A 27,282-nucleotide genomic window follows, 5' to 3' on the forward strand; every position below is an offset into this window, starting at 1 on the left:
ACGTGACTTGCGACCTCCACATGATTCCGTTGCAGAGCAGCGATTTCCTATTGCCAAAGTTCATCGGAGGCCATGTTCCCTCTCAACGAGAGCAACAAAGATAGACAACCAATGACTAATGCAGAGTAATGTAGAAATGTAATTATTAAGGCTGTAGAAGTGTATAGATTATGATTATTACTGAATGGAAATGGAAATAGATGGAAGAGTGAGTGTCAAAGATAATTCTCTTTTCAAGTCAAGGATAAACTCCTTATGAACAATATCACAAATACATTTCTTACGTAATATAATTGATTCCTCTCCTCTATAAAATCCCTCTAACTAATTCTCCAGCTCAGCCTTGAGAAATAATCCCTTGTTTTGCACCCTATTTTTCACTTACTAACAAAGTCCTTCATCCAAGATGAAATTTTTCTGGTTCTCATTGGTTTGTGCTCTGCTGTTTGCACTGATTCAATTTCGTGAGTTGGCCCAATTTTCTTAATTGCAGCCTGATCTATAATTAGACTTATTACGGAGCTATTATTTTTCTTCATCACCACAATCGTTGCCACCATCCTTATATTCACCATCCATCAGTGGTACAGCTAGCCTTAGCTTATTAGGTGGTGCAAAGTGCAAACTACTTTGACCCTTCAACTTCCGTCCACCTCTGACCTTAGCCCTCACCTATCTCCAGAGGCGGAGCCTCATACATCACAAGAGGACAATGACTTTTTTCAACCATCAAATTTTTCTTACAAATTATACATAAATTTTAGTTTAGTCTCCCTTAAAATTTTTATTTTAATTTTTGTTAATTATATATATTTTTTTCTCCTCCCTCAAAGTTAATCTAGCTCCATTTCCGCCCATCCCTCCTCTCCATGGTTCTTCGTTTCCCACTTAGGCCGCAGGTGGTGGTGCTCTTGGTGCATGTCAATCCTCCAAGTCATCCGACAAAATACAAGCACACCTTGGAGGTAAACATATTTTAACAAAGAAAGAATAGTTAGAAGCTAAGTCTAATTGTCTTAGTTACATCAGATACGAAAAAAATTAGCTATAAGAATAAAATTAAACTTAAATAATAGTTTGAAAAGAATGATATTTTGATAATAAGTTTAATAAGAAACATTTTACATAATTGATGTGTCAAACATATAAAACCTTTATAATATTGAATGAATATAAGGAGGCTTTTTGATATAAATAAATATGAAAAAAACTTTATTTACCAAAATACGCAGCAGTAGAAATATTTTCCCAAATACGCAGGGCCAATTTAGGAGGGACGCCCGCGAAATGGAGTTGTACTCCAATCCGGATCCGGCGGCCACGAAATGGACCTGAAAAGCAGCAGAAAGCATGCAGCTCCCCAAGTCGCTCCTAGCATGCACGAAATGGACCATCTCAGCCCTGGCGCACACAAGTTGGACCACCTCAGGGGTAGCGGCAGCGAATTGGGTCCATCTCGTCGGCGGCGTCCGCAAATTGGCTATTTCGTTTGTGGCGCACACGATGGTCTGCGAATTGATCTTGCTTCTAGCCACCTCAAGTTCGTCCTTGGCTGAAGCTCTGTAGCTTCTTCCTCTCTTCCAACAAGGAATCAATGGTTACATTAAGCATATCTATTTCCACCATCTTATTTTGTATCTGCCTTTGTAAATCTGCAATTGATTCTTGCTCCTTCAAACCATAGTACTCAAGAAAACTCAACCTCCCCAGATAGAAAACGTTCAAATTTAGGTAGAATATCATCTTCAAAATTATTATACTGATTGATTATATTGCTAATTAACTTAACCTCCTCTTCTCCTCCTCCTCCCTCTGCAACAATGTCAAATCATACCACAAAGTTCAGGAGAAAGTTCCTGTTTCACTATATAGCCATAAAGCAAAATTTTGATGTTCTCTAATCCTTGCTTGGCCATGTTCTGTGGCATATTGATAATGGAGTTTAACATAAAGACCAAGGTTATACTATAGGATTGAACATAATATGAAACAAGTAGAAAAAACCTCTGTACAATGATTAGTATGTATAATTATAAAAAATTCTCAAACAAATAAACAGGTAAAACACTAAAACTCACAAAATACCTGATTTGGAGTTATTCAAATTCAGCTGCTGAATTTTAAAGGTTGCAATTGGAGCAGCTACTAGAAACCCTAACCTAACAATCATGAAGCTACAAGTGATAACAGTGTGCTAACAATGTATTCATTAAAAGGGGGAACCCATTTCCAAAACCACCCTCCACCACTCATTTCACCCAACCTCCATAACTATCTTCTCAAAAGCCTCAAACCAGTAGAACCCCAGAAAATTGAAGACCCTGAGAGGAACAAAGAATTCGCAACTCAGGCAGACGAGGACAAATGAGCAAGACCCAGATTTGGAAACTTGAACCTTGCAAGACAAAGAATTCGCTGCCGCTGCCCCTGAGGTGGTCTAACTCGTGTGCGCCAGGGCTGAGATGGTTCATTTCGTGCATGCCAGGAGCGACTTGGGGAGCTGCATGCCTCCTGCTGCTTTTTAGGCCCATTTCGTGGCCGCCGGATCTGGATTGGAGTGCAACTCCATTTCGCGGGCGTCCCCCTGAATTGGCCCTGCGTATTTGGAAAAATATTTCTCCTGCTGTGTATTTTGGTAAATAAATTTTTTTTCATATTTATTTATATAAAAAAACCATATAAAGATGTTAGAAAAATAAAATTGCCACAAGAGAATTAACATACATAATTTCATCACTTAATAAGATACTAAAGTGATGATCAAACACAAACTAATCAGAAGTAAACAATAACAAAATAGATACTAAATTTTAACACAGATATCCTTTTAACTTTCTTGTCTTACATTATGAAGTTGCACATCTTTAAGGTACCAAATCTTTAGCATTTATATAGTCAGCTAATGTGAACAAAATTAGTAACAAAATATCCATCGATCACCATATCCATGTAATATGCAAGTTTCAACTTGTTGCAATATATATGTATGTGAACACTCAAATTATATTCAAACAGTAAATTTTTAATTTGAATGCAACCAAACCACCAATCATATGTATATGAACTCATCAACTCTAATTTGAATACTCATAACCAAAGAACAAATTGCTCGCTCCATCAAAGTTCAACTTTCTAAAGATGTTGTATTCAAATTCTTTTGTTACTACCATGCATGTTCAAACTCCTTTAACTATTTATGATTTGATTTTTCTTAATTTATTTGAACAACTTTGACCAATGATCATTTTTCAAACTTCTATTACTTTTATAAAGTGACAATTTAATCACTTTGTATCCAAATTGATTTTGATTTTTTTTTCACAATTATATCTTAACTTTACATGTATGTATTATAATATAGAAAAAAAAACTTTTCATTTAAAATTATAGAAATATTAGACAACTAAATCTTTTTTTTAACAAGTCCAACCAAGTTAGCATTTAGTAAGCATTTTTTTTGTATGTTATTCTTTTTCTTCCTTTTCTTCTTTTTCTTTCTCATCGTCATCGTCGTCGTCATCATCATCATTCCTTCTTTCTCCACCTCCTCTTCTTCCTTTTTCATTATTATAATCACCATCCACCTCCTCCTCTTTCTCCTCCTCCTTTAATATCATCGTCATCTTCTTCTTCTTTCAAAATAGAATAAGAAAAATATGCATCATTCTATTTTATGCGTTTACACGATTCTTCTTTAATGTCGTCGTCGTCTTCCAAAAAAGAATAAAAAAAAACTGTAGCATTCTGTTTTATGTGTCACGTCTAAGAGATTTCGATTTTAAAATTAAGAAAATTTTAAGTCACAGTTAAAAAATTTTGGTACTATTTTTTTTTTATATTTTTTTCAAACAACTCATTTTCTTCCTTTTTCTTATTATTTTCATAATTTTCTTGTTTCACACTCTTATAATTCTTATTGTTTCACCCTCTACGAAGAATTAAAAAAACCAAATAAAAAGAAGGAATAATTATGCAACTTTGTTCTTTCATTTTTTTTATTTATCCTTTTTAACAATAAACAAAAAAAAATGTTAAAAGAAACTTTAGAACCTTAGGAAATTTAGGTGTTAAAATTAAAAAAATTGTGTTATAGTTAAGAAATTTTGATACTATTTTTCACGTAAACAAAAATAAGTGTGATTTCACTAAGCGGTTTTTGTTGATTTTAGACAAATTTAATTAGATTTAGTTGATAAAAATACTTAGATATATAGTAAGACCCTTAAAATTAATAACTTATCACTAACCGCATCATAAAAATAATAACTCATCATATTATTAAAATTGCTTAAGGAATTCAAATCTAGGAAACTGTTATGCAAGAAAGAACATTAATAAACTTCAATTTATTACATTATATATGCGGCATAGCAACTCATGTAGTGTACTAACTAGTATTACGACAAGGGTGGAATTCGTTCAAAAAGAGGCTTAATGCTAAGAAAACGATTAATTAATTAATATAATTAAAACAGTGTCCAATATTTTGAAGTTGAGAAGGGGAACTCTCTTGATGAGGAGCAGTACAAGAACATATATAGGATCTCATAAGCAACAAGGAATCATCAATTGTTGGATTTGAGATCCTTGTCCAGTACAAGAGGGTCTATAATATTTTCTTGATCCCATGACTTGATCAGTTCATAACCATATAAATGTGTTGTCAAATCCAACAACACAAACAGGAGCTGCACCATATATATCATTGTTGTGAATGAATTTGATGAGATGGAAGATCCCAAGTTCTTGGTGGTCATGATCATCTCCTTATCATCAACTGTGCCATTCTCTGCTGCCATAGCCTCCTGTACAATATATATTGCACAAAAGATCTTTATTTCTTAAATTTTATTAAGAAAAAAGGTAAACACATAAAACAATTTTATTTTTTTCATTTTTTTTAAATATTGAAAACAAAATATTAAAAATAAAAATAGAAAAATTATTTTAAAACCTAATAACAATTTCTTCAACAAAATTTTAAGTAGATTGGAATTCGAATCAAGATATATCCAAGAATCATCTACTAAAATAACCCTTGATATGTCGCAATCATATTTGGAACTGCAAATTCTTTATAAAGTTATACTTTCTCTGCCTTAAGAAGCATATAATATACATCCATTTTCAGTTGAAGATATTCTATTGGAAAGTTGGCCCGACAATTTTATAAGTTATTTACAACTTTTTAGTTAAATATTTAGAAGAATTTTAAGTATGTCAGGTACATCGGTGTTCTAATAATTTTATTTGTTGATTTTAATTATAAAAAAATATATAAATATTAATTAAAATTGACAGTTAAGATTACTAAAACACCAATATGTCATATACATTTAAAACATTCTAATATTATGTTGTAGTAGTATAGTGCTAGCAAGGTAGCAACTAGCAACCACTATGCTACGTGTCAAAATCTATCTAGTTCCTAACTTGCATAAGAAATTTTTAGTTATTATTATTTTTTTAAATTTAATTTTGATGCCGTATTAATACAAAGTAGTTTTATAAGTATATTCAATTATATAACGTTACATTAAAAAAAATAACTATTATTTATATCGATCGAATAAATAATCATCCAAAAGACGTCTATATAAAATGTTTTATTCTATGAGTATATTAAAATTAAACTCTTCTTTTAATTACCCAAATTTAGCATTTTTCAAAACTTATGAGGATCGGCACCAGTGATTGGAGAAGGCTTTGATTTCCAGTTCCAATTTGAAGATAAGGTTGTTCTTCCGTACTACTCCTATATTCTATATTTTGATTTCTTATGTTTTGAGCAATTTCATTGGCTACTTTCATGATAAATAATCAGTTTTCAGATGTGAAAACAACATTAGTCAATGGCATCTCCGTACACAAAATCTAAAACCCACCAATGACTAAGCATCTTAATTAATATGTTTTAGATCCAAAAATACCACACCGAGTGGTTATTATGAAACTATCTCCTGGCTTATGTGCTGCTTTATTATTTCATTAGTTCCAAAATTGAATTTTCAGAGTAATTATTCTCCAAATTAAAATAACCACAAATAGAGAGAGGTTCAAAAAGATAAAAGGGAAAAAAAAAACCCTTAAAATATGAATCTAATAGTGTTGAAATTTGGCATACAAGAGGAATATTCATAGAATCACAGAAATTGAAAAGGAGCATAAAAAAGTATCTGAAAGCAACAACAACTAATAACAAATAAGCCATTTGTATTGGTTATGATGAGTTTCGGAAGGATGCAGCTAATATAGCTGTCAAAGTTGATTATTGATTGATAGAATAATCATGGGTCACTTTATTTGAAAACCTATAAATAAAACATGTATTGGATCGGATCAATCAAAGTTAGAGTTTACCCATCAATGCCAACATACAAAAGTTTGTAGCTTTGGAATTTCACAGGTTCAAAAGTAGTCCTTTGATTAAGAGATCTAAGCCATTTCTTAGTGATAATTAGCATAAAAATAAGCCACTTAAAATTTATATTTTCAGTTCATATCTTTTTATTTAGATGAAAAATAAGAACCGAAAAGAAGAGAATACATAATCCATAATAAAATTATATATGGAATGAATCAACAACATGAATAAGAAGAAAAAAATAAAGAAGCATACCAATGAACTCACTCAGAGAATGAAGCAGATGATGAAGGCTAAAAACATAGCCAAGTTCATGTCTTCATGAGTTCAGAAACAAAGTGGGTTGGCACTTGTCCCTTCAAGATCTAATTCAGCTCCTTTCCTCACTGAGAAAAGAAAAAAGAGCATTGGTCTTATATAACCATAAAGTTAGAAAATATGAAAAAAGAAAAAAGAAAAAGAAGTGTCATGTTCATTGAACCTAGACAGAAAATAGTCCTAGGGAGAAATTAAACATCATGGTTCGAGGAGAAGCTAAGTTGTAAAAAAAGGTTTGGTATGGGTATGCACACAGCATCTGTCAAACGTTTTAAGGAAAAGAACAAAACCAAAAAGCATACAGCATCACCATCATTAACAATGCAATATAGTAATGTTCCCTTTCCCATGTGTAAAAGACAGTATTATATATTCTTCATATAATAATGTCTCTTTAATTAAGTTGTTAATGAATCTAAAAAATATAACAGACAATTATTATTATGAGAAAGTAATCTACTATTTATAAATGAAATTTTCTCTATTGGTATTTAATTATTTTTTATTAGAATATCATTTTTGTAAATAGTACAAAATAATTTTATTATTCTAAAATTTAAAAAAGTTATTAACTAAGAAACTAAAATACTCAAAGTTATATATAATGTTTTTGTGTGGATGTCACATTTTGTCACTATTTAATTAGATAGTGATTTATATTCAATTTTATTTATTCACTTTTCAGCTTTTAAATTAAACAGGTGTATAAATAATAAAATATTTTTAGAATTGCAAAAAGAAAAATTACTTACTAAATATAATGGTCTTTTCAGTATCATTCAAATGCCATTCCTTTGATTGCCACTATTTTCATTTGATTTTTTTTTTCTTTGGCTGACATACACACTAGTAGCTCAACTAGTTAAATGATGGGAAAAATTTTTAGTGTACTGTAAATATTGGTATTCTCGGTATTTCAACTGTTGATTTTAATTAATATATATTATATTTTTTTTTATAATTTAGATCAACGGTTAAAATAACTAAAACATCAATATTTTCAGTACAGTTGAAACTCTTCCTAAACTATGTTCTTTTTTCTGGGGCTCAACGAAGATGTAAGAATATTTATGAATAAACCCTACGAGAGGCGTTATTCCCTCTCTTTCATCTTTTTTTGGACAGTTCCTCTTTTCCAAAGTCCTTAGAGGCGAATAATATAGTAATTGATGATGAAGTAATTTAATAGCTTTATTTTTATTTGACTTTAATTTTTATATGTTGGTATTGTAATAAATTTTATATAATCATCCAATCAGATTTATATATTTAGATGTTTTTAAATAGTAAATTTAAAAATTAGTTATTTGTATTAATGTGATATTATACAATTAGTTTTTTTGTAAAAAAAAAAATTATATTTATAGCGTATGAAAATTAAATTATTATTGTTGTTGTTCTTTAAATGAAAAACGTTCACAGATTAAAGTATCCTTTGAATTATTGAAGAGTTATGTCGTAAGAATAAGATAGGTCAATAGGAGGGTGATGAGTCGGTAAGAGAGAATAAGATATTTGTAATAACTAAAGGTATGATAAAATTGGTATAAAATAATTAATAGTTTGTTGTGTTATAAAATAAATATAAAATAAAAATATAAGTAGAAGACTCTAATATCATAATTACTATCTTAATATAATAAAGATGATTAATATATTTATTAATATTATATATAAAGAGTGAAAGAGAAGAATATTTAAAAATTCTTGTAAAATAAAAAAAGAGAGAGAATTATATTAATAATATAAAAGAGAGAGAAGATTTTATTGTTGTGTATAAAGAGAGAGAAAGTGTATATGTTATTGTGTTGTTGTAGTGTACGAATGTATAATTACATTTTACTATTTATAGAGGTGAAATATTTACACTTTCAAACTTCTTTAATTTAATCAGTTTTGAGAATATGTGAGCCGCCCATAATGAATGGGCATCCACATCATAATCCTTATCACAACACTCCCTCTTGAATGACCATTCAAGGTTATGCCTCGTTAAAACCTTACTAAAGAAAAATCCAATGGGAAAAAACTTTAGTGAAGGAAAAAGAGTACATTATCCTTTGTGATGAGAACTGTCTCGTTAAAAACCTTGTCAAGAAAAATCCAATGGAAAAAAACCTGACCAAGGAAAAAAGAGTACAGTCTCCCGCTTTTGTCGACATCATTTAATGTCTCTAATTCGGCATATCTCAATCTCATATACCAATCTTTCAAAGGAGGATTTTGAGAGTGACTTTGTAAATAAATCTGTTAGATTATCACTTGAGTGGATCTGTTGGATATCAATTGTCCCTTGATTTTGAAGATCATGAGTGAAGAAGAATTTTGGGAGAAATATACTTTGTTCTATCACCTTTGATGTATCCGCCTTTCAGTTGAGCAATGCATCCTGTATTATCTTCAAATAGGACAGTTGGAGCTATCTTATGGTCAATCAGTCCACATGATGACAGAATATATTGGATCAAACTCCTGAGCCAAAAACACTCGCGACTAGCTTCATGTATCACGAGTATTTTAGCATGATTAGAGGTTGTTGCTGCAATCGTCTGTTTCGTGGACCTCCATGATATAGCTGTACCACCATATGTGAATAGGTATCCTATTTGAGATCTCCCTTTATGTGAATCAGACAAGTATCCAGCATCTACATAGCCAACTAATTGTGACTTGGATCCATAGGGATAAAACAATCTCATATCAACCGTTCCATATCGAAAGATTTGTTTGATTCCACTCTAATATCTTCTGGTTGGAGAGGAACTATATCTTGTTAGTAAATTCACAGCAAATGATATATCAGGTCGTGTATTATTAGCAAGATACATTAGTGCTCTAATGGCACTAAGATATGGTACTTCAGGACCAAGGATATCTTCATTTTCTTCTTTAGGACGGAATTGATCATTTTCTACATCCAAAGATCTTACGATCATTGGGGTACTCAAGGGATGTGACTTATCCATATAAAATCTTTTCAAGATCTTTTCTGTGTATGTCGTTTGATTAATAAAGATCCCATTTTTTGTATGCTCGATCTGCAGGCCGAGACAAAATTTAGTCTTTCCAAAATCTTTCATTTCAAACTCTTCTTTTAGAGTTTTTATAATTGTTGGAATCTTTTCAGGAGTTCCAATGATATTTAAATCATCAACGTACACAGCAATTATAATAAACCTAGATGTATATTTCTTTATGAAAACCCATGGACATATATCATCATTCTTGAATCCATTTTTGGCTAGATATTCAGTAAGACGATTATACCATATTCGTCCAGATTGCTTTAGACCATATAAAGATCTTTGCAATTTGACTGAGTATAACCCTTGCGAATATTCATTGGATGGTTTAGATATCTTTAGTCCTTCGAGGACTTTCATATAGATATCACGATCTAATGAGCCGTATAAGTAGGCTGTTACCACATCCATTAAATACATATGCAGTTTATGATATACAGATAAACTGACCAAATAACGCAATGTTATCGCATCCACTACAAGGGAATACGTTTCTTCATAATCTATACCGGTCCTTTGTGAAAAAACTTGTGCCACAAGTCGGGCTTTGTAGCGCACAACTTCATTTTTCTCATTTCATTTCCTCACAAATACCCATCGGTATCCAACAGGTTTTACATCTTCAGGTGTACGGACTACAGGTCCAAAGACTTCACGTTTTGCAAGTGAGTCTAATTCAGCCTTCATGGCTTCTTCCCATTTTGGCCAATCATTTCTTTGTCGACATTCTTCAACTGATTTTGGCTCAAGATCCTTACTTTCATGCATGATATTTAATGCCACATTATATGCAAATATTTCATTGACAATTGTCTTATTTCGGTCCCATTTTTCTCCTGTAAAGACATAATTTATCGAGATTTCGTCATTTTCACAATTTTCAGGTACCTGAACGTCTTCTGACGTTAAAACTATATCAGAATTTTGGACAAGTGCAAGTGTCTTTACTATATCTTTTTCAACAGGAATAGTATTTACATCTTTTCTCTTTCGAGGATTTTTGTCTTTGGAACCGACATGTCTGTCACGCTTCTAGCGTGAATTTACTTCAGTGGCTACTTGTCCTACTAGGACATTAATTCGAATTGGGGCATTTTCTGCTGGTATATAAGATTTGGTTATCCTCTTTGTATTGGAAAATGCATCAAGCAATTCATTTGCTATTCTTTGCAAATGTATAATATTTTGAACTTCTAGTTTACATTGCCTTGATCGAGGATCTAAATGCATCAAAGATGATGCTTTCCAATTAAGTTCCTTTTCAGGAAGCTTATTCTCTCCCCCTAATGTTGAAAATTTTGATTCATCAAAATGACAATCCGCAAACAGGGCTTTAAATACATATCCAGTTTGTATCTCAAGATACCTCACTATAGAGGGAGAATCATATCCAATATATATCCCCAATTTTCTTTGGGGTCCCATTTTGGTGCGATTAGGTGGTGCAATGGGAACATATATCGCACACCCAAATATTCTTAAATGGGAAACATTTGGCTGCTGGCCAAAAGCTAATTGCATAGGAGAGAACTGATGGTAACTTGTTGGCCTCAAACGAATAAGTGCTGCGACATGTAAAATAGCATGCCTCCAAACCGAGGTTGGGAGATTTGTTCTCATAAGTAAGGATCTAGCAATTAATTGGAGGCGCTTAATAAGTGATTTTGCTAACCCATTTTGTGTGTGAACATAAGCTACTGGATGTTCAATACTTATTCGATTAGCCATACAATAAGCATCAAAAGCTTGGGAAGTGAATTCACTAGCATTATCAAGACGAATTGCTTTGATTGGATTTTCTAGAAATTGTGCTTTTAATCGAATAATTTGAGCCAATAATCTCGCAAACGCCAGGTTGCGAGAAGACAATAAGCACACATGTGACCATCTCGAAGATGCGTCTATTAGAACCATAAAATATCTAAAAGATCCACATGGTGGATGAATAGGTCCACATATATCGCCTTGAATCCTTTTCAGGAATTCAGGGGACTCAAATCAAATCTTTACTGGTGATGGTCTTAAAATTAACTTCCCTTGAGAACATGCAACATAACAAAATTCACTAGATTTAAGAATCTTCTGGTTCTTTAGTGAATGTCCATGGGAGTTTTCAATAATTCTCCACATCATGGTTGTTTCGAATGACCCAATCGGTCGTGCCAAGTTATGAATTCATTTGGGTTAGTAAACTTCTGGTTTACAGTGGCATGTGATTCAATTGCACTAATCTTGGTGTAATATACCCCACATGAAAGTGAGGGTAACTTTTCTAATATAACTTTCTTATTTGAATCATGAGTTGTGATACATAAGTACTCATGATTTTCCTCATTTATAGTCTCAATATGATATCCATTTCGGCGAATATCTTTAAAACTCAATAAGTTTCTTAGAGATTTGGTAGACAATAGTGCATTATTTATTATGAATTTTGTTCCTCCGGGAAACAAAATTATAGCTCTTCCAGAGCCTTCTATCACATTGCCTGAGCTAATAATAGTATTAACATATTTTTCTTTTAGCACAAGATGGGTAAAATACATATTACTTTTAAGAATAGTGTGCAAACTTGCACTATCCGCAAGGCATACATCCTCATTATATATCCTTGCCATTTTCTTCAAAGATAAATAATAATAATAAAATGAGTAGAAATACATATTCAATAATTTTGAAATTCTTAAATATTATATTTGAAATTCAGATGCATAAAAATAAAACTTAACAAAAAGTTTATTATTTATTTACATGAATACTTAACAAACTCATATATTAAACTATTTCATATTGATCAAATAGCCAATATTTCCTTCAGGATCATCAATTGATTTATTTTACCCATTGTTTCTTTCTTTATCCTACTTCTAGTGAGATCATTTCTTGTGAACATAATTCATTTTCCTTCCATAATTTTTTCTTGTTATTAAAATCTTGCCATTTACCTCTTCTGGGGTAATGATTTGCCGTATTTGCTTCAGAAAATGGGGCGGCGCCAGTTGGGCGCGCTTCATGATTTTTTAAGAGTAACTCATTGTTGCGCTCAGCAACAAGAAGGCAAGAAATTAGTTCAAAATATTTTTAAATTCTTTTTCTCGATACTGCTGCTGTAGGAGCACATTCGAGACATGGAAGGTCGAGAAAGTTTTCTATAACATATCGGGCTTGAGGAAGTATCACATGATTGTACCTTTCTTCAAGGTTTTTCCAAGATCTGCAGGATCTTTTAATGTGAGATATTCATGTTTTAATCCTTCATCAAGATGACGACGAAGGAAAATCATGGCTTTGGCTTTATCCTTCTGGGATGCATTATTTTCAGCCTTAATGGTATTTTCAAGATCCATTGAATCAAGATGGATTTCAGCATCTAATATCCATGATAAATAATTGTTTCCAGATATATCAAGAGCATTAAATTCAAGATGAAAGAGTTTCGACATAATGAAAATTTGTTACCTGAATCTTCCTAAAAATTTGATCAGAGTCTCGTGCTGATAACGTGTTGTAAAATAAATATAAAATAGAAGTATAAGTAGAAGACTCTAGTACCATAATTACTATCTCAATATAATAAAGATGATTATTATATTTACTAATATTAATATAAAGAGTGAAAGAGAAGAGTATTAAAAAATTCTTGTAAAATAAAGAAAGAGAGAGAGTTGTATTAGTAATATAAAGGAGAGAGAGAAGTTTTATATGAGAAGTTTTCTCTCATGAACGCCAATACACAAACCACTGAACTAGAAAAGAGATCACCAGAAGAAGAGGATCTGGTGGCAAAAAGTACTAAAAAAAGTCAAGATGCATGAGGATATGAAGGAAATCAATGCAGAAGTCACCATGGAAGAATCTCCAAATAATAATGTGGAAGCAAATATGCAATCACCCAGACAGCAGGAGGAAGCCCTAGAGGATAGCCCAATAGAGGCAGCGACCCGCAAGGTTTTGTACTGTGACATGGTAGTTGATAATGGTTTTGACAAGCTCAATCCCAAAGAAATTGCAAATATGGTCGCTGAGGAATACGTGCTGGAAAAGGAGTCCTTTGATGCTAGTCCAGAAACAGAAGCTACTTTCAATCCAAAGCTGAGCATACAAGTGTCGCTAGAAGAATACGAGGACTGGTGTCGTCCATGAAAGAGATCTTTGATCGTCAAACCCCTGGGAAAGAACCTTAACCTCCAGGCTATGGAGAGGTGGGTAAGCAAAAGATGGGCAAAGAAAGATGTGGTTAGAGTTATGGATTTGGAAGAAAATTTCTTCCTTGTCAGATTCTCTAACCAAGAAGATTACTCCCATGCTTTGTTTGAAGGGCCATGGATGATTGCAGATCACTACCTCTTGATCCAGAGATGGAGACCGCTATTTATACCACAAGAAGTTAATATCCAAAAGGTTGCTGTTTGGATTCGGATCCCTAATCTTCCGGCAGAACTCTATAACAAATATTTTCTCTGGAAAGTTGGGAAAGCTCTGGGTACCATGCTCAAAGTTGATGAACTCACCTCTATCCATTCTAGAGGTAAGTTTGCACGGATATGTGTAGAAATTGATTTAAATAAAAAATTAATTCCATATATTTAAGCTCTTGGCAAAGACTTCAAGCTTGAATACGAAGGTCTCCACCAGATTTGCTTTAAGTGTGGACAGTATGGCCATAAGGTAGAAGATTGTCATGAAATTTTTGGAGATCTAATTAAAAAAGTGGTAGCTGCTGCCATGGAGGTTGATCGGAGCAACCAGGAATGTGGTGGTGGTAACCCAAGCAAAAATGGAAAGGAGCCGTTAGAGCAGGAAGACAATCTCAGGGTAGAATCCTCAAAGGAGGGAAATAAGGAGATTGATGGGAGTAATCAAGATCCTAAAGACAAAAAACGCAATAATCTCTTCCCCAAAGAGGAAAATCCGTTTGGTCCTTGGATGTTAGTAAAAAGAAATCAAAGAAGATACAAGCCGAAGATGGAAGATTCTCATATGGAGAAAAAGGAAAGATTTCAGTCAAGCAGATTTCAAGCTTTAGAAGGAATTAATTCAGAAGATTACGTGGAGGAAAATCAGAGTAACTATTATGGGAAACAAGAATACTACGCCAATAGCAATAAAGAGACTAAAGAAGGAAAGGAAAAATCCAACCAGCACCCAGATTTGATACCCAAAAATCTGGGCCACCAAAAAAATCAGCAAAAATCTAAGGCTCCCCCCTCACAAGTAAAAGGAAGGCCCATTGAAATCAGTAAGAAGCAACAGACCATTCAAAGTCAGCCCAAGCAATCAAACAAAATAGACCTTGTGAATGCTAGTTCACAGGTCACAGATCCTTCAACAAGTAATGCAAGGAGAGTTCAAAATGAGAAAAACAAAAATGACCACAGTGATTATTGGTGAAGCTTTAGCAGACTAAACAAAGAGATTGCCAAAAAATATCAAGATGGAGAATACAACAATGTAGCTTACACTAACGATATCACCACTAACTCTCTTATTTCCTCTATCATGGGAGGGGGAGCTAAGGGTCCAGAGGAAGCTATGATAGCAACTAAACCCCCTGATCCTGGAGAGGATGATCCTTTTACAGATACGGAGGATATGGAGCTGTCAAGACGGAAAGTAGATATGGAGCATTCTCCATCAAGCCCAAAGCCTATGGAGGCTTGAGTCTTCTTGTTATCAGGATGAGTTCTACCTCTTTTTTATTTAGTTTTTATGAATATCTTAATCTGGAATTGTAGAGAAGCCGCTGCCAAAGGGTTCCCTTCCATTATTAAAGATCTTGCTTTCAGATATAGAGCTAACTTGTGCATTCTTTTGGAAACTCATGTGTCAGGTCCAAAAGCAAAAAATATCATCAAGAAGTTGGGATTCGATTCGTGGTGCATAAGTGAGGCGAGTGGTTTTGCGGAAGGTATATGGTGCCTCTAGAAAAAGGCTTATTGGGAGATTGAACCTATGCATATTCACAATCAATTCATCCACATGAAGGTTTGCTACCAGCAAGTTAGCACCTGGTGGCTCACTGCTGTCTATGGCAGCCCACAACCAGCAAACAGAAGGACTTTATGGGAGTCCCTGAAAAGATTAGCTCCTGATATATCTGGACCATGGTGTTTAGGAGGGGGGACTTTAACTCCATATTATCGTTAAATGATACGGGAGGAAGTACAAATCTCTCTCAAGATAGCAACAGATTCTATTCTTGTATCCTTAATTGTGGTGTCAGCGATTTGGTTTTACCGGGCCACCCTTTACTTGGCAGCGGGGTAACACTAAACGCAGACTTGATAGATTTATTTGTAATGTAGATTTTGTTAATGCTTTTTCTAATGCAGGTGTTAAATATCTTCTGAGACTCAAATCAGATCATCTTCCTCTTCTTTTGGACTTTAATCAGAACGACAATTATGGAGGAACGAAGCCTTTTAGGTTCTTAGCCCCTTGGATTCTCCATGACAATTACAAGGATCTAGTAGACAATAGTTGGGATAAAAAAGGAGACCTTATCCTCAACATAGCTTCGTTTACAAAAAAAGTAAATATTTGGAATAAAGAAGTCTTTAGTCATATCATTCGAAAGAAGAACTGTATACTTCTCCGTATGGAGGGAATTAATAAGAAGTTATCTTTTGGTCACAACCCCTTCCTGGATAAACTTCAGAAAGATCTTTGGAAGGAATATGAAGTCATTTCCATCCAAGAAGAAAGCTATTGGCAACAAATGTCGAGGTGTAATACTATCCAATTGGGGCTAAAAACACTAGATATTTCCATCAAAAAGCTAATAGTCGTAGAAGAAGGAACCGAGTCACGTCCCTTATGGACAGTCATGGTTCTTGGATTGAGGATCCTGTTATGCTTAAGAATATGGGAGTATGTTTTTTTAAAAATTTTTATTCTTCTGATCAGATCTATGTTCCTTTTCCCTTGACAGGTTTCTTTCCTAGGATTGTGGATGAAGATATTAAGGAACTAGGGAAGGAGACCTCAGAGGAGGAAATCAAGAAGGTTGTGTTCAATATGGGAGGGTGGAAAGCACCAGGGAGAGATAGAATTCCAGCTAAATTCTTCCAATTCTCTTGGGACACTATTAAAGATTCTTTGGTTACTTGGGTTCGGTCTATCTGTCAGGAACCTAAGAATATCGTGAACGTTAACCAGATTCTCATCTCTATTATTCCTAAAGTTCCTGCCCCTGAGAATTTTACTCAATTTAGGCCTATTAGTCTCTGCAATGTTGTCTATAAGATTATTTCTAAGATTGTTGTAGAAGGGCTTAAACCCCATATGTCTTTTCTTATTTCAAATACTCAAGCTAGTTTTGTTCCAGGAAGGGTTAGTGCAGATAATATTTTGGTAGCTCAAGAAGTGATCCATTCTATGAGGACAAAGAATTGCGGAAAAGGATTTATGGCGGTCAAGATTGACTTAGAGAAGGCATACGATAGGCTCAATTGGGATTTCATCTTACATACCCTCAAGGAGATGCATTTACCAGAGAGCTTGGTCAATGTCATTGAGTATTGCATAACTACGCCAACTATGAATCTTATTTGGAATGGGTATCCATAAGAAGAATTTCGTCCCTCCAGAGGCATTAGACAGGGAGATCCCCTCTCACCTTACCTTTTTGTTCTTTGCGTTGAGAGACTTTCCCACCTTATTAACTCTCGAGTTAATGATAGGAAGTGGAAACCTATTATGCTATCTAGGAATGGGCCTAAACTCTCTCATCTTTGCTTTGCAAATGATTTGGTCTTATTTGCACAAGCTAGTAAGGATCAAGTAAATGTCATAAGGGAAACACTTAAGGTTTTCTGTGATAGCTCTGGCCAAAGGGTTAATTTTCAGAAATCTTGTGTTTTCTTCTCAAAGAATGTAGTTTACACCATCAAGCAAGAGCCCAGTCAACATTTGGCATCAACCTAACATGCAACTTAGGAAAGTACCTTGGTGTTCCCCTCATTCATGAGAAGTGAAACAAGCAACATTTTCAATTCATCATCGACAAAATGAAGGCTAAGCTTTCTAGCTGGAACATGAAGACGCTCTCTTTTGCAAGAAGGTGTACTCTCATCCAGTCAGTCTTGTCATCTATCCCTAGTTACGTGATGCAAACCATGAAGATTCCGAAGGAAATTTGCAATCAAATAGACAAGATTTGTAGAGACTTTCTTTGGGATGAAACTGAAGCGAATAAAAAGATCCATTTAATAAGGTGGGATACTATTTGCAAGCCGAAGAGTATGGGAGGGCTTGGTATTCGAAAGGCAGAAGATACAAATGCTTTATTCCTCATGAAATTAGCCTGGGGCCTTATTCAGGATAATCAATCCCTATGGGTCAGAGTTATGAAAGGAAAATATGGGTGTGGAACTCAGTCGATTCCTAAGGTGATTTCTAAAGCTAGTAGTTCGAATGTTTGGAGAAGTATTACAAAGATTTGGAACCAATTCAGCACTAATGTCATTTGGAGAATTGGAAATGGTGAAAAGATATCATTCTGGAACGATCATTGGGTGCCAGGCATAGGCTCGCTTGCTATAAGTTCCATTGACGGGGATAGGAGTGATGAGAAGGTGGCCGCTTATGCGAGAGCAGAGGGAGACTGGGATTGGTTCAAACTAAATCAAATCCTTCCGAAGGAGATTTTAGAGTTAATCCAGATTATAAAAGCCCCTCATTCTGATTTAGGAGAAGACAGTATCAGCTGGTTACCAGAACCTAAGGGAGATTTCACTATTAAATCTGCCTATGAAGCTTATTTTTCAAATAATGAGAATAGAGAAAAAAATTTTAAAGATGTTTGGAAGCTCAATATACCACAACGTCTTAAAGCTTTTTCATGGCTAGCAATGCAAGAGGCTTTACTCACTAATTCCAGGAGGAAAAGGATAGGACTTACCAGCAATGAGTGTTGTCCCAGGTGCCCTGGCCAAGAAGAGACCCTGCTCCATGTTCTCCGGGATTGTCACTATATCCGTAAAACTTGGATGAGCAGCGTTGATAGCAGTCAACAAGGCAAGTTCTTCAACCAAAACTTCCAGGATTGGTTCAAGCACAATCTTTGCGTGACTGCTCGAAAAAAGGATGGGAATGCTTGGCCCACTTATTTTGTTACTACCTGCAATGCAGCTTGGAGAAACAGAAATGATTTAATTTTTAACAATTTGGGCATCCACAGCTCAAACCTTCCAAGAATAATTCAAAACTTAGCTAAACACTATTATGAGGTTTTTCAAAAAACTGACAAAAGCAGAAAAGCCCTTACCTCGACTAAGATTATCGACATTGGTTGGTCTCCGCCAAAGGAGGGTTGGTATAAGATTAATACCGATGGCTCGTTTCTCACAAATTCGGGAATCGATGCTTGTGGAGGACTTCTGAGGGATACAAATGGGAGACTCAAGGTAGGCTTCATGTTTAACATCGGTGCGGTAACCATTACCACAGTTGAGCTCTGGGGAATTTATTTGGGATTAAAACTCGCAATTGATTTGGGGTTAAGAAAGCTTGTTATAGAGACAGATTCCCTGTGTGCTTTCAACCTTATCCACAGTGCTTCTACCTCCCAACATTCAAGTACCTCTCTGGTGAGGGAGATCAAGCGCCTTCTAGCGAAGCCTGAAATTTTTCAGGTGAACCACATATTTCGAGAAGTAAATTTTGCAGCTGATGACCTTGCAAAGCATGCACATCGTCTCCCCCATGGATTGAGTTGCTTTGAAGAAGCCCCTCATTTCCTATTTCCTTCGCTGGACGCTGACTGCAGAAGGATAAAGTTCCCAAGACATCTTAGTTAATTTGTTTGTTTCTTTGGGTCTTTGCCCCGTCCCTTATCAAAAAAAAAAAAAAAGGAGAGAGAGAAGATTTTATTGCTGTGTATAAAGAAAGAGAAAGTGTATATGTTATTGTGTTGTTGTAGTGTACGAATGTACAATTACATTTTACTATTTATAGAGGTAAAATATTTACACTTTTAAACCTCTTTAATATAATCAATTTTGAGAATGTGTAAGCCGTCCATAATGAATAGACATCCACATCATAATCCTTATCACAACATGTTGAAATATATTATATGTAATTAACAAAAAGAAAATAAATATCTAAAGTGATTAACGTTTTTGAAGGCAAAAGTTATTTATATAATAAACATGGAAAAGATTTTAGATATTATTTAATTTTATCATATGGATAATAAATATTGGCATACAAATAAATTTTGGTGAATGTTACCATACCTTCTCTAAAGTAACATGTAAGTTATCCTTTTTGATATGTCACATTCTAATTCGATGTTTATTTTAATATATTTGTTATATATTTATTAAAATATTAATTTAAAAATTTTCTTATATTAACTAAATTCTAAACTAAAATATTGATGTGACAAATTAAAAATAGAAACACAAATTAGTGTCACCGTAAAAATTTTTAATATGAAAAGTTTATCGTGTCAAGTAGATCTTTAAATTTAAAAATTTATTTTATACAATTTGGTTTTAAATTATATGAAAAAAAATTGAAATACTTTATATCTTGTTTTTTAAAAATTAATGTAGCTAGTTTGCAATTATTTTTTAAGAAGGTCAGGATTTTTATTTAATTTTTGTTAGAAAGCAGAGATTTTGTGTGAAAAATAAAAAAGTAATATTTAACATTATTTTTCAAATATTTTGTTAAATTTTCAACAAATTTCAATGACCCGAAATCAATTTTTTATTTTTTATTTTATTAGATAAATTAGTCATCCAATAAATTCTACTAAAAATTTAAAATAAATAAACATCCATTAGGATATGATATATCAGAGATGGTAACTTATATGTTATTTTAGAGAGAGTAGGATAACATTTATCATAAATTTTTAGTATTTTTTATACTATTCCTTAAGATGCTAGTCATTTTTTCCTAACATATGATTAGGGTTTAGACTCATACACAAAGCAGAATTCGAACCTCGCTATGATATTTACTTAAACGGACTAATGAGTTGAGCACTCCAGCTCAAGTGGGTTAGTTTATAACAAGCTTTATTTATGTCTTTTCCCCTCCCATTGAGTATCCATCAGCCACAGCAGATTCCAAATTGTTCAAATGTCACACCAAGATGGTCATGCAAATAAAGCAACCAGTCTCAAACCAAAAACATTAATATTTGATTCTTTCATATCAATATTTTGTTGGGAAAAAAGTAGTGGTTTCATGTCACTTCTCTTGATTGAATTTTACTTTTTAAGACCAACGTTGAAATATCAACATGTGAACTCACAAGTCACTCACCAAAAAAATTGTGGACTCACAAGTCACCAAGAACATTCAATTGCAGCAGCAGCTGGCATCTCTGCAATGAGTGCATGTCACAAACATAATTTTTTATTCGTTCTGTGTATTAAAATTAGAATACCTTAAGAATATTCTTTAAGAATTTAGAATTAAATTATTTACATAATTTTCTTTTAATGAAATTGAATACATTTTTGGAGTTGCGAAGAGGGGGTGCTCCTACGATGGTTCAGCAGTGCGCAGGTGCACCGTGGACCCGCGCGAGTTTAATGCAATCTGAGTGCGAACCGGCCGGTTTTCTGGTCGAACCGGCCGGTCCGGTCCGGTTCTGATAACTATATAATAAAGGTTCACACCTCCGCATACTTTCACCCTCCTTTCCAATCATTCACAATTTCACACTTCTCTTCATTCACAGTTTCACACTTCTCTTCACCAAAGGCTCACACCTCCGCTCATCACCTCATTTCCAATCATTCACAGTTTCACACTTCTCTTATTTTAAAATAAGAGAAGTGTGAAACTGTGAATGATTGGAAAGGAGGTAGTGAGCGGAGGTGTGTGAATGATTGGAAAGGGGGTGGTGAGCGAAGGTGTGAGCCTTTGGTGAAGAGAAGTGTAAAACTGTGAATGATTGGAAAGGAGGGTAAAGGTATGCGGAGAAGCGGAGGTGTGAGCCTTTAGTTTCTTTTTTTAATTTTCAGAATTTTACAAAAAAAATAGTAAAAATAGTAAAATTTTATTTTTCATTTTCACTTCTTATTTTCTATTTTCTCTTCACAAAATTTTCAAACCAAACACAAAATGTCTTTTAGATAACTGTTGCAATTTTTTCAAGGTTTCAAATAAGAACAGTATCAATTCTATGAAGAGAATACAAGAAGAATCAAGACAAACACATTAGATGCGAACCAATCAACCAATGCATCATGTTATTATTGATCATAATGGGCTGAGAGACTTCACTGTGAAGCAATGGATTGGTGGCATGCATGTTTTTTGTCCTTCTCTTTTTTAATTCTTTTTGTCAAGGTTGACATTGTAATAGAATGAAATGCTATTTGTCTAGCCATAGCATTTGAGAATAAGAATATTCAAACTTTCAATACATGAACAGAAACATAATTGATCATGAGGTGTTTACAGTTAGGAATCAAGGCAAGGTATGAGATGCTAACAAATCGTGTTCTTACTGATTATGGTGAATTCACTATGAAACAAAGAATACATTAGCAGATTTTTTCCTTTTACATTCACTGTTGCTTTTGTTTCTTTTGTTTATGCTTTTTAATGCTATAGAATTGAAGCTATACTACATATTACATACATGTTTAAAACCTTATACCTCTGTTCATTCTTTTGCAATGTCTAAGATCACAATCGACCGTTTGCATCGCCGTATTGTATGTTCAGACCATCAGTTAGCTCCGAATGCTCTTGGAAATTCCGGCATTTTAGGCTTGAGTATGATGATATCCATTGAAAATTCAGCAATAAACACGGATAGCTGTGACTCATATGGTTGTATCCATAGGATAGCAGCCCAGCACCCGAAGAAATGTGGCGAATTCCTGTAGGGACATTTAATAATATTTGATATATGCTTAGGAACTCATGACAAAAAAAGTTGGTAGAATTAATATTTGATATACAGGTGGTTGAAAAGAGGGAAAATTCAACAAAAGGTATAGAACAGAACGCTTGAGAAAGTGTGTGTGCATTGTATTAGCATGTTAGATACTACAGGAAAAAGAGAGAACAGAATCTTAGTCCAAAAGATCTAAACACTTGAACAGGATTTTGGCCATGACTCTTTCAGAAGGAAGGTTTAATAAGGGACAGAAGCAAATAGAAGAATTAAGAGACAGATTTCAGATCATGAATAAGATGACAAAGAACAAACCTGCAGATGTCCTAAAGCGGTTTGTGCTCGGGGCTCAGTCATAGATGCCTCAAAATCAATGTAGAAAAGGTAGTCGAAATACCTAAATGAAAAAAAGTAACATGTTATCTCAATTTCTTGCATCAGGATAGGGAAATATGTAGTTTCAGAAATCTCTGAATGACTTTATCCTCGGCTAGAATAGGAAATGCAAAGGAAAAAATCATAACTCACTTGGCACTCCCGGTGTTCGAATCATCAACAACTCTTAACGGCCGATTTCGTTGTGGGCGACTTTCAATCTGATTTTACAATAATACATATCATTGATCTTCATGTATTTATTAAGAATTGAGAGCCAGACTAAGAAAAAGAAGCTTCTTCTGTTATACCTTGGTTAAGTTTATATCTCTTAAGGCAAATACTGCCAACGCCTTAAACAGTACCCCAGGACCCTCGTCCAGTGTAAACACAATGCTTGTCTGGAATTATCTAATGATGAGTCGATTCAAGAAAATCTTGTAACATGGTTAAGATACAACTTCATAGGTCAAAAGTTTACCTTAAAGAGCTTATCAGATTTCGGAATTATTGGATCCCTGGCAAGCACGAGATAACGACTGATGATTTCACCATCGTCCTGTATAAGACATTGGAATTTTGAAACAAACACAAGCGTTTTCATTTAAACCAACCTGACTTGGTAAGGAGTTTTACCTGAACTTTTTCTGCAAGCACATTAAGCCCATAAATTTCTGCAGCTCGAATGCTTGCAATCGCACCGGCATCATATAGACCATCCAAAGCTACATGCTAATGTCATGCACACATTAAAAGGGGGAAAATTAAACAATTTTTTTCTCTAATAATGCATTAGAAAACTTAGAAGTCACGAAAAATATGTTGTCAGATTACCTGAGCAGCACCAGCTGTATCATCAACATTTTCTCTGGCAACACCTAGTTTAGTCAAGAAATTATCACTCAATTCAAGTGCCTGCATGATGAATTAATGACAATAAATATAAAAGGAATAAGTAATTAAGTATCGATGACAACACTGAATGCCTGAAACCGCACCCCACTAAAAGAAACATCTCTTTCTTTCTTGTATTGCATAGGATCAGATGCAATAGCAATTCTACACTACCACATCTCGGAAGAGCCATAAATGGAAAAAAGAATATAGCCAAACCTGGGGATGACTTAGAACTCGTTTCAAGTACTCTACTCTGACACCTGGCAAAGCTAAAAGTGAGAGATTAGTAGCCAACTGCACCTCAGCAACAATATGCAGCCTATGACGAAGAAGTAAATCATAGTTTCGATGGATGCTTCCCCCGGATGAATTCTCTATTGGAACAACAACTTTGTCAGCAATCCATAATTCAACAGCCTGTCAAAATATTTTTATAGAAGTTAACTAGGTTATAAGAAAGATATTGATGGCCATAAGCAAAAGTCCTTGCTTATACATGATAAAATACATGCGCGTGCACGAACACAAACACACAAGGAATTCAGCTTTAGCTAAACTACTGCATAAAGAATATTACAGATTATTTCAAACCTTAAAGGCAGCTTCATAATCATGGCAAGGAACTGTTTCACAATTAGGGTACACTTTGTGTGCAGCATCCTCGCTGTATGATCCAGGTATTCCCTAATTCAATAATCCAAGCAAATGATGAAACATGACCATCAAATCACAAAGTAGAAACAAACATACACATCATACCTTATATGATATTCGCACTTTAGCACTATCATCAGAAGCAGCCACAATATCGGATATGGACAAAGGCTCTACATTTAGAGACAAAATCAGTAGTTGTAAATTATGTGATCCAAAAGTATAACTCATAGGTCATGGCAAATTACATAACATGGGAATCCATATGGCAAGATAACAAAATAAAATAAAACAACAGCACAGGATGAGTAACTTTCTAAACAGTTACAACTAGACAGATTCCAACGGCACAACTCCTGATACAAGTTGATCATATGTTTTCCAACATATACATTCATTCTGAACAATGTTTTCCAGAATTCAGGAGAACAACAACAATGAGAAACATAAGACCGGTTGAACGAAGTACCAACAATGACTTGGGAGTACTAACTGGTCTATCCCCTTCACCAACGCCACAACCAACCCTGCATATAATCGCTGCTTTGCTTTAACAACTAGCTTTAAAAAACAACATGGGGGGAAGTTAATCTTTTATTCCGCTCTATAGCTAGGAAATGTTAACAAACTCAATTAACAGTGTGAAATCAAACCAGAAAAGATAAATTACACAAAACAAGTCTTTATTCATTCAGCAATGCAGAGCAAGCAAGCACCAATGGAATAAAGAAATTAAATAATTCAATTATATGGATAATTATGCTCATAAACATCTAACAGGATCTGTTATCTTGAACAGAATGAAAATGCAAACAAACACTAAAGAAAGTAAGAAAACTCACTTGGAAGAGAACCCAAATCCTTATGCAATCCCTGAGATACAACATCACCACCCAATTGATCATTATGAACAACATGCTGTACCATTATCCTAGCTGGCTTCCATGGATTCTCAACATGCAACACAGAAACCCCACCAAGGAGGAACCCCCATTTGGTTGTTGCTGCTCTCTTGTGATGATAATTCTCCAAACTTAATCCAAAATCACTGTTCTTCACCCTCAACAAGCTGTTACAACAACAAAGTTGGAAACTTGCAAGCCCTGATAGAGCAAGAGACGATGCCACAGCCATGGAGGGTCAATGGCTTTCTATGTTTTCTCTGCAGAGGGCGTTTGTGTGCGCTTTTCGCTCTCTGAAACCGTTATAGGCTTGTAGCATGTGAAGTACAACTACCACAAAAGGGGACAAAATCTAGAGATAAAAACATTATTTTCTGTAAACCCAAAAATCAAAGACAAGATTTTTGGGCCAATGAATGAAGCAACGGACTCAAACTCTAAGACTTTAGTCTTTAGCTTGTGATGGGATTTTTTAAAAAAACGGCGATTTTTGGAGCTTAATAAGCTCTCGTCTTAATTTGGAGTGGAAGAAAAAAACAACAAATCTCTTTTTTCTTCTTAAAAAATTTCTAATTAAATGTAATTTTTGGTGTATTATCAATATAAAAAATGTTTTATACGAATATCTACTTCTAAGTCTATATAAGTATATTAATAAAATGTGTTCCAATAAGTAATAACTAAGTACTTTATAAGTCTTAAAAGTAAAAAATATATGATCAATAAATAATAGTGTAAGATTGTTTTATGCTATCAACAATTGGTTTGGGGAGTTTGATGTGCTGCCACTTTGCTCCATTTTTCAGTGTTGAATTATTATGTCTTTGAACAAAAGAGAAAAAAAATTATTTTTTTTTTGTAAAATTCATACTTTACATGTGGTGAATGAATATCTTTCCCGTATCAATTATAGTAAAATCTCAAGTAAAGTTAATTTCATGTGAAGTTGATAGTTGAGAATTGTTAGATAATAATTTAGTCAAACTTGTCAAATCATTTAACGACTTTTAACTATCAACTTCACATAAAATTAATTGCACATGAGTTTCAACCATCAATTATTAATAGAAGGATAATGGTTATAACCTTTGAATCAAAGTTTAACCATTTTTAGCTACTAAAATGCATACCTCTTTATCAATATTAGAGTCCTTACACCTGTTACTATGAAAGAGTTTTGTTTCTTCCCTCTTTTGTTGGTTTGAAGTGTTTTTTATATTTCTTTATTAGTCTATGTAAAAGAAATATAATCGAGTTTTTTTTTATGTATATTTGGGCTTATAATTGCTGTTGACCTGCAAATAGTTGGATGCACGAGTTAACAGAACAACAATGTGACATAAAACATAAGAAAATATAATGATCAAGCCCTTTAACTAATTGTTTAATGTTGAAGAGTTCTTTCTTATTAAAAAACAAATCTGGAAGACTTCATTTTATTTTGGTAAATTAATAACGTTGAAGAGTATGTTATTTGGTCTTTCCACCAATATATAATAAACTTTGGGATGATGGCTTTGCATTTTGATAAACATATACAGTAATATAAACTTTTTTTTTAAAAATAATTTTTTATAAGAATTTAGCTAAAATGTTAAGATTGTATTATTATTATTAATAAAAAATTTAAAATTTTTTACTTTAACAAATAAATTTATAACTAAAGCATTAAAAATTTAGATTTTATATTTTTTATATAAAATTTTTTAATTAATAACATTAGTATATAAGGCCAGATCCAAAATTCCAAGTGTTATCTTGTGAGAGGCAAGCGTCTTTATTAGGATTTAATTTTTTTTAGTAGTACATGATAATTATATTTATTTATTTGTTTTTACTGTGTTATTAAATTTGATTCTATTATATTAAATTATC

General features: G+C 33.6%; 1 protein-coding gene and 1 long non-coding RNA gene across 2 annotated transcripts; both read right to left on the reverse strand.

The window, feature by feature from the left end:
• Positions 1 to 4,254: 4,254 nt before the first annotated feature.
• Positions 4,255 to 6,915, reverse strand: LOC112772461 (uncharacterized). Its single transcript, XR_003187503.3, has 3 exons — positions 6,846 to 6,915; positions 6,620 to 6,750; positions 4,255 to 4,805 (listed from the first exon to the last, which is right to left on the reverse strand). It is a non-coding gene; the product is annotated as an uncharacterized lncRNA (long non-coding RNA).
• Positions 6,916 to 22,157: 15,242 nt separating this feature from the next.
• On the reverse strand, positions 22,158 to 26,025 carry LOC112772497 (arogenate dehydratase/prephenate dehydratase 1, chloroplastic). The gene is made up of 11 exons (XM_025817460.3): positions 25,348 to 26,025; positions 24,611 to 24,678; positions 24,443 to 24,535; positions 24,068 to 24,268; positions 23,789 to 23,869; positions 23,591 to 23,686; positions 23,436 to 23,513; positions 23,266 to 23,355; positions 23,108 to 23,175; positions 22,895 to 22,976; positions 22,158 to 22,562 (listed from the first exon to the last, which is right to left on the reverse strand). Exons 1-11 carry the CDS (start codon positions 25,637 to 25,639, stop codon positions 22,506 to 22,508), a joined length of 1,206 nt encoding a protein of 401 aa, XP_025673245.1. The 5' UTR covers positions 25,640 to 26,025; the 3' UTR covers positions 22,158 to 22,505.
• Between the last annotated feature and the right edge of the window lie 1,257 nt (positions 26,026 to 27,282).

Source organism: Arachis hypogaea, chromosome 18 (assembly GCF_003086295.3).
Source record: "Arachis hypogaea cultivar Tifrunner chromosome 18, arahy.Tifrunner.gnm2.J5K5, whole genome shotgun sequence".
NCBI lineage: Eukaryota > Viridiplantae > Streptophyta > Magnoliopsida > Fabales > Fabaceae > Arachis > Arachis hypogaea.

Bases quoted from the DNA above. Each gene is read 5' to 3' on its own strand.
- LOC112772497 (XM_025817460.3), bottom strand. From the start codon at position 25,639: ATGGCTGTGGCATCGTCTCTTGCTCTATCAGGGCTTGCAAGTTTCCAA. The intron at 23,870-24,067 runs GTTTGGCTATAT...TTCATCATGCAG, and splicing joins GAGTTCTAAGTCATCCCCAG to GCACTTGAATTGAGTGATAA. The intron at 23,356-23,435 runs GTAAACTTTTGA...AGATAATTCCAG, and splicing joins AATCTGATAAGCTCTTTAAG to ACAAGCATTGTGTTTACACT.